The sequence below is a fragment of the Castanea sativa genome, chromosome 9 (genome assembly GCF_040712315.1).
Source record: "Castanea sativa cultivar Marrone di Chiusa Pesio chromosome 9, ASM4071231v1".
In the NCBI taxonomy this organism is placed as follows: Eukaryota; Viridiplantae; Streptophyta; class Magnoliopsida; order Fagales; family Fagaceae; genus Castanea; species Castanea sativa.
In genome coordinates, this window is record NC_134021.1 from 22,625,897 (window position 1) to 22,638,809 (window position 12,913).

Here is a 12,913-nt window from a genome sequence, read left to right on the forward strand (position 1 = left end):
TAATATATGTTTATTTGTATACATATATAAAATTATAATTTTGTAAACTTGAAACTGAATTATATAAGTTCGTAAAAAAAAAATTAACAATTTTTCCCTCTGTCTATGAGGTTAGTTTGACTTTAGTATTTTAAAAGATGAATTTGGCTTGATTTTGGTCCCTTAAATATATGATTGGTTTGATTTGGTCCCTAAAAAATTCAGTGACTTAAGTGGTTAGTCCTGTAAACAGAAAATCACATGGAGAGACTAAAGGGGTGTTTGGTTTGTATTTTCAAACAAAAATTTTCAATTTTTAAACAACATTAAACGTATTTCTACACACTTTTTTACTCACACGTATTTTCACAAATGTTTTCAAACAACAATTTTCAATTTTTAAACACATGTACCAAACGGGCTTTTAATTGTTTTATATTTTAAATTCTAAGAACCTGATTCAAACTTTTAAATTTGAAGGATTAAAATTGAAGTTAGATAAAAGTTTTAGTAACAAAAACTGTAATTTATAATATTTGATTTGTCAACCAGTACTGATTTCAAAAGTTGCACTTTATCCGAGGGGTTTTAATTTCCTTAAAAAGTTAGATCAAAATAATTTTTTAAAACCAAATATTAAAGTCACATTCTTTAAAAAGTAAACACACACAAAAAGTACATAATTTATTATTATTATTATTATTTCTTATTTGAGTTTGATCGTTTTGTGTATTAAAATATTCTCACATAAATTCTTAAACTATCTAAATTACCCCATCTTTTAGTTAAATAATTTTAAATTTAAAAACACAAACCAGTTAAAAGATAATTTACTATATTAAAAAAAATCCTAAGTTTTAGACTTTCAAACTTTTATTAACTTTCACGTAGAGAAAAATTCTAAAAATTAAAACACTATCCCTATCTCACTTTAATTTAAACATTATTTCACTAAACCCCCCCCCCCCCCCCCAAAAAAAAAAATCATCGCATGCAAAGGTCGTGTGTGATGAGGTTAGTCTATACTATCTATAAGATGATTTTCCTTTTTGGACTGAACTTTTATGTGGTTCAAAAATATTCCTAAACCTTACGTTTAACAAGGAAAAAACTTGAGGACAACTGGGTAAAAATATATTTCCAACTCCACTTAAAAGGTGTACAAAATAGGATACTTTCCACCAAAGGACTTGTAACTAAATTAACACCATATACAAAGTGTTTGAGAGTTTAAGATGAAAATGGTTCGAGTTGCAGGGGTTAGCAGCATGTAATTATTTCTTTAAAAAAAAAAAGGATACTTTCCTAATAATTCATATCTCCAAAACAAACTTATCCAAATTTTAAAAAACAAAAGAGGAAAATCATAACACTAAACCAAAAAAAAAAAAAAAAAACTCATCTCATGTGCAAAACGCATGTGATGAGGCTCATGTGTGTGTGTGTATATATATATATAATTTATACACTAAAAACAAATATCATCATACTTTAGTTTAGTTGGATAAGCATAAATTTTAAAATGACAAATTGGAAAATTGAATTCAACCATATATGGGTAAAAATATTATTAACCAAATATATTTTTTTAAATAGTTATCTTTAAAAATTCTCTATAACTATTTTTTTTTTCCTCTAAAATCTTTACATTCTTAAGTTAGATCTATTTCACAATATCAAAGAGATTTTTCCCCCATTTTTCCAAAAAAAATTCTACATTTATAAGCAAGAAAAAATAATAATTCCAATTAATTTTACTATAAATATATATATATATATATATATATATATATATATATATATATATATATATATATATATATATATATATATATATATATAGGATAGGATTTGAAACATGATTTTTTTCTTAATAAATAGTTAGCTAAAAAAAATACTTACTAAAAGTCACATATTTAATTAACATTCTTTGAAACATAATGATAATCAAACCCAAAAAAAAAACACCTTATTATGATAGAATATATTAAATATATAAACTAAAACCAAATACCATTACACTTTAGGTGGATAGACTGCAATTTTTAGAATGACAGTTGACAAATTAAATTCAATCAAAATCATAGCTGGATAAAATATAATTTACCAAATATTAAAAAAGTAATAATTTTAAAGCATTTTTTTATAATTATAGATTCCTCTAAAAACTTTGCATTGTTAAGTTAGATTTGATTCATAAAAGCATAAGAGGAAAAGAAAAAAAAAAATTGATTATCGTTTTTCCTATAAAGAAATAAAAAAAAAAAAGCCCAATTCCTTTACTTTTTCTTTTATAGTTAGGATATTAATTTTTCTATTAAAAAAAAGGAAACTTCCTAATATAAGTTAACTCAAAAGTCAAAATTGTTAATAAAAAGAAGAAGAAGAAGAAGATTTACATATTTTTATTTGATTCACTTTCTTTGAAAGGAAACATAAAAATAGAAAATTACATCCATATTAGGATATGAATATAGGAAATTTATAATAAAAAAACAAATATTTTAAGGAAAAAAAGGTAGATATAATATAGTGTAACTTTTAAAATGACAAGTATGAAAATTAAATTCCTCCCAAACCATAAATGGATAAACCAAAGATTAGAAAAGTAATAGTCTTTAAATTTGTAAAAAAATTTATCACTGTTAAGTTAGATCTGATTCATAAAATCATAAGTGGAAATAAAATATTAATTATCCCTAGCCAAATTTCTACATTTCCAGGCAAGAGAAAAAATAATAAAAAAAGTCTAATTCCTTTCACTTTCTGTTCCAATCAGTACATTCCGGTCCCTCCCTTTAACGTTCAGATTTCAAACTGGTTGTAGTTGCAGTTACAATTAGAGCCAATGGCAGTTAAGTCTTTTTAGAAACTTCTATCAATGTAATCCATTGCATTGAAAAACACATCAAACTCATCATATTTCTCGAACCAGGCCAGAGGAGTGGAGAGGAGTGTGTGTCACCAACTCTGTCTGTGTGTGTGTAGCTTTCAAGCTCAGCTATCACAACCCACTTCACCCTTCACTAGTGCTTCTAATCCAAACCACTATCAATCTTTCCTCAAACTCTACTCTGTTTCATTCTTCTAAACCAAACCATCAATCTCCATTCAATATATCCCATAATTCTGTTTTGGAAAAAGTCGTCATCTTTATCTCTCTTCAGGTTGTTTTCATTGTCTACTTGGTGGGTTCCTATTAATAATTCAATTCAAACCCAATACAAATCCTCATCACCCAAGTTTCCAAGGTACATACTAGCACTTTGTAAGTATTGCATTGCTTTGACTTTTTTGAATTCTTGAAAATCCGGTTGCTTTGTGCTTGATTTCCTATGTTTTGACGTGTGAAACGGTTGATTTAGTGCTTGGGTTATAATATATGGTGTTTGTGTTTTTTCTGTCATTTGATTTTATGTATCTTCTTCTCTTCTGGGTGTGCTCTAGTTTGGAATACCTTGGATGTCTATACTGAGTTATGTTAATCCTCTGCTTGGTTGCTGAGTATTTAAATGAAGTACAGAAATCAAGATTTAGAATCTTCATAGTTTGAGGAAAAGTGAAAAACCATTACTTTTAAACTCATGTCAGACTGATCAATACTAATTTAGCTTGTGTAGTACTTTTTTTTTCTTGGACAAAGTTCGTCTCCAAACTCCCACTAAAACGACTATATTTTGAAAATCTAACCATTAATTTTATGGTATTTATAATCTTAACATTTATGTCAAATTTTGTTCAAATCGGATGTTAATTACTATTTGATCAGTAAACAAATTTTTTATGCATGATTTAAGACTAAAAAAACTTGAAATTTTAATTTTTAATTGATGTCATAACTATCGATCGGTGATTTTCTAGAAATTTTGCAGACATGGAGGTTATAATAATAAAATAAAATAAAAAATGCAATCTAATGGAGAATTTGTATTCATATGCAACAAAAAGTTATAAGGGAAGTTTGGAGAGAAACTTTGTCTTTTTTTTTTCTTTGTTTTATGATAGATTATCATCTGCAAAAGTGTTATGAAAGACCTTGAGGATTTGAAAGGTGGGGGTTATGAAAGAGCTAGAAAAAGGGTTATGAAAGGTGCAGTTAGATGTTCCTTTTCTTAGAATACTTATCAAGTGCTATAATTTTCTACATGCTATCAGAGCCACAGATCTGCTGTATTGAACCTCTCTCCAACTTCTACTTCCAGCCAGCAGGCCTTTTCCTTGTCATTTCTCCAGCCGGCAGGCCTTTTCTTTGTCATTAGCCTTTTTCACATTCTTTTAGACTCACAAGCCGGCAGACCTTTTCTTTGTCATTAGCCTTTCTCACATTCTTTTAGATTTCTCTCTCACTTAAGTTCTTTCACTCTTATATACTATTTAGATTCCTACCACCATTTAATTATATCTATATTTTAAAAAATAAAATATTCAATAATTTGGTACAAGCACCCATGGGTTTATGTTTTTCCCCTCTTGTATTCATGTCAAAGTCATGCATAATGGTCACCCCCAAGATCACTGTGTTCATACCATCACTAACACTAATCGATATGAGTTTATAATCCAAGATCACAAACTGAAGAAGCATTTGGCTTGGACCTTTGAACGCAGTGATTCAAAATTCAACCCATGAAGCTTTCTTTTCCACATTGTTAAGGTTTAAGGTTTCAAGTTTAAAGGCAACTTGGTGTGAAGGTCCTAAACTGTGTCTCATGGAAACCAAAATCTTGGTCCATGAAGTGCTTATTTTGTCCATATAAAGTCTTGTTCATGATTGCCCAAGTGACGCTTTTTTTCTTTTCTGGTGGTGGTCTAGTGGATAATATGGAACTTTGATTTGTGATGGCAAAATCCAAATTTGGTTTGTATCAAATTTTTTTTGGTCAAAATCATCATAAGTTTGACGGGGTAGTATTGAGGAAATATATATCATGGAAAGAATCACCCATCAATTAAGGATGAGTTGAGCATATAATGAATTATGAAATTGGATACAATAATATTATGGTTTTTTATAATTATTTTATTGTATAAATCCTTTAACGAATTGATTGTAATTAAGTAAATATTTTGAATTATATTCATTTTTCTATATGCTATCATAGCAGGTGATCTTGAATTCAAACATTGTCTCCATCGTATCTCCATTTAGAGTTAAAACTTCCACATGTTAGACCCTCCTACTCATTGAGTGGCATTTTCCCATGTGTATTAGGCTTTTAGGTAATTTTCATAATCGTTTGTGAACATAGTGAGTGGTTAGACCTTTGGTGAGATGGAAAGTGTTCTCTGCCCAAGCTATGTGCTGCAAGTTTGAGTCCGGGAATCAGCCCATGTTGAAATTGAAGAAAGACTGCCTACCAACCATCTCGTTCAATCCCACATAAATGGGAGCCTTGCACATCAGGTACATTTGTGAAACATAGTGAGAAAGGAGGGTAAGAACTACTAGACAAAGGCTTGAGAATTATGAACAACAGGTTGAGGAAAAAAAATGCTTTGTGCATGATGGTGATATGTAGGAAGGATGTGTTAGTGTGGAGGAAGCCTTGTGAAATTTTTTCAGTTTAATCTTTATAGTGAGGTCATGGTGATCTTGCCCTTCTAGCTAAGAAGGTGTGCTAGTCCTTTGGGCATAGGAGCAGCAGGCATAAGAGTGATGCTACTTCTGTTGATGGTTTGTTTAGTCATTTCTTAGAAGTTTGGGAGCTTTGGGCGTTTCTGTGTTTGTGTTATTTTTTTGTTGTCACAAGCTAGGTGATGCCAAAATCCTGCCTATCATGATGGAGGGTTAATGTTGGCAAATAAAGAAACAATGATTCGAAGGGTATCTCCTCATTGATTGTTTAGTGAATATGGGAAAAGCATAATACCACAGTTTTTTTTTTTTTTTTTTTGAGATTTCGGGTTTTTCCATACTTTAGTTGAAAAATACTGCACTTAGAATTCCAGTTCTTTTGAAAAAAATTCTTTGATTATACTACTAATGATTGCACTTATGCCAATTTTCCTTTTGTTGATCGCTTTCTTTTTTGTTTAATATTTTCCACCCTTATCTTTAATGTGTATGTCTACCTGGTGTGTATCTGGATCTGGATCCTTTCTTTTGCATTTCTCTGCTGCTAAATGAAATTTTGGCCTAATGGTCCTAACCAAATTTGGCTTTTCTCTGCAACGAAATGGATCTTTACCCATTTAATGCAACTCCTTTTGCATTTGAATAAGAAATATAAAAAAAAAAAATGATCACAGATAAGGAAAGGAGCCATATCACAGAAGAAAATATAGGAGAAATAGTGTAATCTGTGTGATGCTATTTCCAATACTAGTTCATTGGAGTTAGGGGATTGAGCAGTGTTTTTTTTTTTTTTTGGCCCAAGTGTATTAACATTTTTTATTGTTTCTCCAGAAATCTTTTCTATCCTTTCTGTAAGCATTTGTTAAGCAATGGAGGCTGAAAAGGGGGTTTCTTTGGAGGATGAGAGTTGTGTTATTGAGAAAAAACATGTGGAAGAATCAATTGAGAATTTGAACAAAGAGGGTGAGAATCTTAGTGACAGTGCAGTTCCCACTATGAATGGGATATCTGAACCAATAAAGAAAGCTGAAGGCTTAAATTCTTCTGGAGTGGTAGTTAAAGCCTCTGCAGCTGTATCTACAAGTAAAAACTTAAAATCCATAAAGGTACAACACAGAATTTTCCAACTTGAACTGATTCTCTTATGATTATTGTAGCAAATATGTAGGGGACCTTCTTATTATTATTTTTGGTTTATCTGTCTTTTGTGATCAGGAAACGAGAACCCTGAATAGTGGTTCACCAAAGAACAATAAACTAGCCAAGGATCATAAAGCTAATTTGAAAGCCACAAGTCCTTTTTCTCGTAACCAGAAGTTGCTTACTCAGAGTCTTTCCTTCCCATCAAGAGGAGTATGTTCTGATGTTCTAAACAAGAGCATTGAGGTCTACCCAGTGAAAAAAGAAGTGAAACATGCTCAAAGAAATGGGACTAGATCCCAGGCCTCCGGTGGACCAGCCACTTCAACTTCACGTCTGACTCATCCAAACAGGCCTGCATCCATTGGACTCCACTCAAAGGAAGCTAATACAATTGGTGGAACTTCTGGTCGGCAGACTTCTTTAGCATCCATGCCTAGCATTAGATGCTCTGTGGTATCGTTTCTTTGGCCGTATGTTCCTTTTATGCTCCCTTTATTACTCTACCTCATGCTAAAGTGTGTTCTTTGTTGTATCAGCCTGGGAAGTCTCGCACTGTGAGTGCAACTGCTACCTGTCCTCCAACTGAGGCACCCCCGTGAGTCACAACTTCTTCAATATAATTTTTAATTATAGATTTTGGGAGAGCATCTATATATTTCTGCTGAATAAATTCTCAGGCTATGATTTCATGAAATTGCAGATCAGTTGATCAAAATTCAACTCCTGTGAAATTAGCACTACCAGTGAAAGAGGATGATGATGTTAATTCCACTACTTCGTATGATCCTTGATCAGCATGTTTTTTACATTTGCTACAAGAATAATCATTCATTGTTTCTCATCTCTTTCTTATAATTATCTTCTTCATTTTTATCAGAAGTGCTACTCCTCGTGGGACTCCTAGTGAGCGGAGGAACAGTGGTTCAGGATTTTCCTTCAGGTTGAATGAACGAGCTGAGAAACGAAAGGAGGTTGCTGATGCTCTTTTAAAACCCTGTTAAAATTTTTCTTTTAAATGCAAAAACTGATCACTTTTTTTTATTGGCCAGTTCTTTTCAAAGCTAGAAGAGAAGATTCAGGCAAGAGAAGTAGAAAGAAATAGCTTGCAAGAAAAATCAAAGGTGTTGGGAGCAACATTTCTTTGCACTTGGAAGATGCTTTGCATTAATCATTCTTTCTTTAACTTTTCTGCTCGATATCTATTCCATTTCAGTTATTTAATCCGTGCTCATTCTGGGCATCTTGCAGGAAAACCAGGAGGCGGAGATCAAGCAACTGAGAAAAAGCCTGACATTTAAAGCTACACCCATGCCCAGTTTCTATAAAGAGCCACCTCCAAAAATTGAAATAAAGAAGGTAACTCATATATTTGTTTGATGCTTTCGAGGGGGTTTTTTTTTTTTTTTTTTTTAAATTCTTTAACACCAATGACCTTGCAATTAAAATCTTCCCAATTGAGTTGGCATTCTATGCAAAACAAAGTGGGTTAATTTAGCTTCCATGCTATAGGGTTCCAAGACACTCTTTAAAGTCAAGCAGTCTTTTCACTCTAATATTGGGGAGAACCCCACTTAAAATAGTAAGTTTATTCTTATGGCCAACATCAGATATGGTGCAATGTTACAAGCTTGAGCTTACATTTTTTTATCCTAGAAATAGTTGAAGTTCAAGCAGGTTGGGGCTATAACTTAAGGGCTTTTTTGGATTGAGGGGGAGGGAGGGAGGGAGGGAGGGGGAGTGGAGGAGAGTAGAGTAGAGTTGGCCAGAAATAGGCTTATTTCCAGCCAACTCTACTCTATTCCCTTCCACTCTCCCCCCTTCCCTTCAATCCAAACGGACCATAAAAGACATCCAGCTCTTTTAACAAAAAACATACCAGCTGTATTCTTAAACTTGTACACCTTTATTATAATCATGTGAACTCCTATAATCTAATAGAGTTTAGTGTTCAAAATAAGCTAGAGAAGCCTACTCTTTCTGCTTCCCCCCCTCTGCTTCATGCACCTTGCTTTTTGTTTCTCAGCATTGTGTCTACTCATTCATCTAGATACCAACTACACGTGCAAAATCTCCAAAGCTTGGAAGGCAGAAGAGCACTTTGAATGTGAGAAACAATTCCTTAGAAGGTGACGGACCTTGTCTCAGCCCACGTCTCAGCCTATCTCCGAAGGGGAAGAACAAGAATTCCATTGCTGCAAACAACTCTTCAGAAGGTGGTGGCTCTTGTCTTAGCCCACATCTTAACAGAGGACAGAACAATTCAACCAAGGGATTACAGGCAAAATCTGATAAAGATGCTGCTTCAAAGAAACCAATTAGAAAGTCCCAATCCAGGCTTCAACCTCAGGAACTTGTAATCACTAAAACTGAAGGAAAGCCTGCCAACTCTAAACCTGAGGCGCCAGTAGAAGAAACCAAAAACCAGGCTTCGCATGTTTCAGAATGCAAAGATAAGATGGACTTAGAGTCTGCAGTGGATACCTCTCAGAACAATGCACTGGTTTTGAATTCACCTGCCCCTGAGATTATGCCTCATGAGGTTACTGTTGGAGGTTAAAGATGCAATACTTGGACCTTGTGTTTATAAATTATAGGTTTACAATTTTTAAGTTCAATTGGACTTGTGAATTAAAAAGAAAAAATATGTGTGTTGTGATTAAATCATGTACGTTAAATATTGTTCTCTACAGCTTAATGTAGTTATGCATTTTTTTTTTTTTAATATATATATGGAAGTTTTTGCTTCTGTGATCCATATATGACCTTCATGCAGAGTTAATGGATGTCCCACGTCTTGCAAGAATTAATAAATTTGTGTGGCAAATTGATAATTAACCTTCTCTTTTTTCTTGTTTTGTTTGGGTAGGCTCTTCTTCTACATACCTATAAGTATACCAGTGAGGAATGCCTTTTTAGTTGTCTATCATGAATTAAAGAACCAGTCAAGGGCTTGTATTTTTTTTATTCTTATTTTTTCACTTAAAAGTTGAGGATGAATTATGGCATGTTTGTTACCGTTGTGTAAATAACAGTTTTTAGTGTTTAAACAACATTACATGTATTTTCACATACTTTTTCTCTCATACGTATTTCTAAAAAATACAAACAATGTTATTAGAACAACATTACCAAATGGACCCTTAACTTTCTAAAACTCATGATTACCCTATATCTCCTATCACGAGGGAGACATGGTAGCAACTACCCATTTTACCAGTTTACTTTTAGAGTTCTTATCTAAAAGTTGTTTAAGAACTGTAAGTAAATAATTTTGATAAATACAATAAAATTTAACTCATGATGATTGTTCTATATTATAAGACCTAGATACTAATTGATTTCTAGTAAATAGTTATTATTGGAAGCAACGACTTCTGTCCTTTCATTCTTGCAACCAGGGTGTCAGAGTCGATTTCATGGCCAACATCAAACTTTCCACAGTACTTAAGATTAGAACTTTATGTTGGCCCATAAACCCATAATTTCCAAGAGGAGTATGACAAAAAGCACAACAATTATTAGTCACCACGACTGATGAAAAAGCCCTAGATGAAATGGGCTATAACCTTCACTTTGAGATAAGAAATGAGGAGATCCTTAGTAACCTCGTAGTCGTCATTCTTATTATGACTACTTGTGGACATGCTTGATTGCATTTCTAAATATTGGTAAGGTAGTTAATGTACTTTAGCTCAAATGACACTTTTTTTATTCCTTAAAGATTGAAGGGTAAGGTTGTGGATTCAAGATCCATGGATAAGTCAATTTGATTAACTACAATATCAACTCGGTAGGTGTCAAATATGGCATGTGAACAAACTTGAACAGAGATATTCCTAAGTCTTGCCAATATATGCCTAACAATGATGCCCTTTTTTTATTTCTATTTATTCTAGTAATATATTTGTCTATGGGTAAACACGTATTTGTAGGTTCCTTTAAGGCTATGTTTGGCTCAATATAAAATGTTTTCTCAATGCAAAATATTTTCAATTTTTTGGTTACGTTTTGGAAAATAAGTCAAAGAATGGTTTCCAATATTTGGTTTGCACATAAAATTATTATCGAAAAATATGTATATACACCGGAAAATGTGTCAAACGATCTCTCTCTCTCTCTCTCTGAGTGGGTAGAGCCTGAAAAGTAGGAGTGTAATTCGGCTGAAGGTATAACAAAAGTGTAAATGATTTTACATTGAAAGGGTCAAAATTTTACAGTTGACCTTATTTTCCAATCTACCCAAACACCCTGTCGAGTGTAAAATATTTTCCATAAGGGTTTTTCATCCGAAACAAATACAGCCTAAAAGTAATAAATTGGGTTTTCAATTTCCTATTTCCTAATGCCAATGAGTCCTGGCTCAATTTGAACTTCCTTCTCTCACAAGTGAGGATGGTGAGTGAAGACATAGATTCAAAACCGATTGGGTGCATGTGTAGCTTACCTATAAAAAAAAAGATCCTAATTAATTTCTTTGAGTAATTCTTTAAGCAATGAAAACAAACCAATGCTTTTTTAAAAATACATATGTCCATGTTAATCATGTATGTAAATAGTGATTTATTCCTTGATACATATTACATAAAGTAAGGTGTACAAAATCTCACTGTCTTACTCACCTTTTGGGTTTTAGTTTTTGAACAATATGGTGAAGTACGTTGGACATAAAAGGTGTAGATGACACCTCATTCACTCAGGAGGGCTCTGGTGTTAATTGTTAGTGTTTCATTTGCTGGCTCAATGGGGTGTGCACAACATCCCGAGGGATTAGCTATGGCCTATGAGTATGGTGCTTGCATCAAGGGTGTTTCTTCCCATAATGCCATGTTATGGAGTGTAATTACCTCATTACCTCAGATAACATGTTATGCTTTGTAATCCATTGTACTTTTGACTTTTGAGTATATTTATCTCTTACATTCTAAAGGTAAAAGGCACTCTAAGATCAACTTGGTCATATATATGCTTCTCTCCACATAAAGAAAATAAATAACAGATAAATGGAAGCTTCTGGAAGATCAACATTATCTCAGTTTGTAAAACTTTTCTGCCATTCTAGCCGTTATACAGTGACTTTTGCAATGCCCTTGTACATAGTTTTTATTACATGATCTTAGTATGCTTTTTTTTTTTTTGAGTGGTGATCTTAGTATGCTTTTCTTTATATATATATATATATTAACTTTTATTAATCCTAAAGAAAAAAAAAGATAATGTATGTGGTATATCTAGTCAGTCCTGCTCACTCTTTTCACACGTCCTTAATGCAGAATAGTCTTGATTTATTGATAAAGCTGGCAGAAAACAGAGACAATGCAGAATGTCAGCTCGCAAACCTAAATGCGACCTAGCTAGGTCGCGAGTTAGTTGCAACTTGCACTTGATAAAGGTTTCACTTTTGGCTGCCACTTATCCATTCTGTGTTACAAGTAAATTTGAATCAGAATTAAGCCAACAAAAACAAAGGATAATAGTAGTTAAAAGTGTTTATTTATAACTTTTTCAATAATTATCATGTTTAGTTGCTCAGAAAATATGAGAAAGTTGAACAAATTAAATATTTAATTTTAGGGTTTCTTTATTTTGGGTTCAAGAACTTGAGTCTTTAAATACCATTTTCATAATGACCAAACAAAGGGTTTTGGGTTCAAGAACTTGAGTCTTTAAATACCATTTTCATAATGACCAAACAAAGGGTTTTCAATATATATAAAAATAAAAAATAAAAAAGCTATATTCTATGTGTTCTAATTATTAGGATTTTGTGTATTTTCAAGGGTTCCATTCACTTAAATTGAAGTTTGACCTGTTTGGTTGCCAAGAATAATAGAAGAAGAAAAGAAATAATAATAATAATAATAATAATAATAATAAATTGGATACATGGGTAATGAGTGGCGAAGCTAGGGGGCATGACTTTCTCAGAAAATCCTCAACAATAGGAATAAATTTTTTTTTTTTTTTTTAAATCTAAAAATTTAAGCACAATTTATTTACATACTCCAAAATAAAGAACCCAAAAAGGAAAATAGACTATGCTGATATCTATAATCTTAAAAATGATCCATCTTCAACAATCCAAATTAAATAAGGAGGAATTTAGGGTACACTTTCCATGCAGTAGTGTTGACAGTATGTGGAGAAGAGATAAGAGGGAACAGAATTGATCAAGTATTGGGAGTTTCAAAATTCTTGGTGTCAGAATTGGAGCAACTG

The 12,913-nt window shown here is 32.4% G+C and overlaps 1 protein-coding gene across 2 annotated transcripts; it reads left to right on the forward strand.

Annotated features, from left to right (window-relative positions):
* The first annotated feature begins 2,907 nt into the window (after positions 1-2,907).
* On the forward strand, positions 2,908-9,532 carry LOC142611274 (protein WVD2-like 4). Of its 2 annotated transcripts, none has more exons than XM_075783353.1 (9): positions 2,908-3,247; positions 6,386-6,660; positions 6,770-7,150; positions 7,234-7,292; positions 7,398-7,475; positions 7,575-7,668; positions 7,747-7,818; positions 7,946-8,053; positions 8,745-9,532. In XM_075783353.1, exons 2-9 carry the CDS (start codon positions 6,424-6,426, stop codon positions 9,252-9,254), a joined length of 1,539 nt encoding a protein of 512 aa, XP_075639468.1. In that variant the 5' UTR covers positions 2,908-3,247; positions 6,386-6,423; the 3' UTR covers positions 9,255-9,532. The 2 variants fall into 2 exon arrangements, with proteins under 2 accessions (XP_075639468.1, XP_075639467.1); XM_075783352.1 differs by having other exon boundaries at positions 2,908-3,230.
* The last annotated feature ends 3,381 nt before the right edge of the window (positions 9,533-12,913 follow it).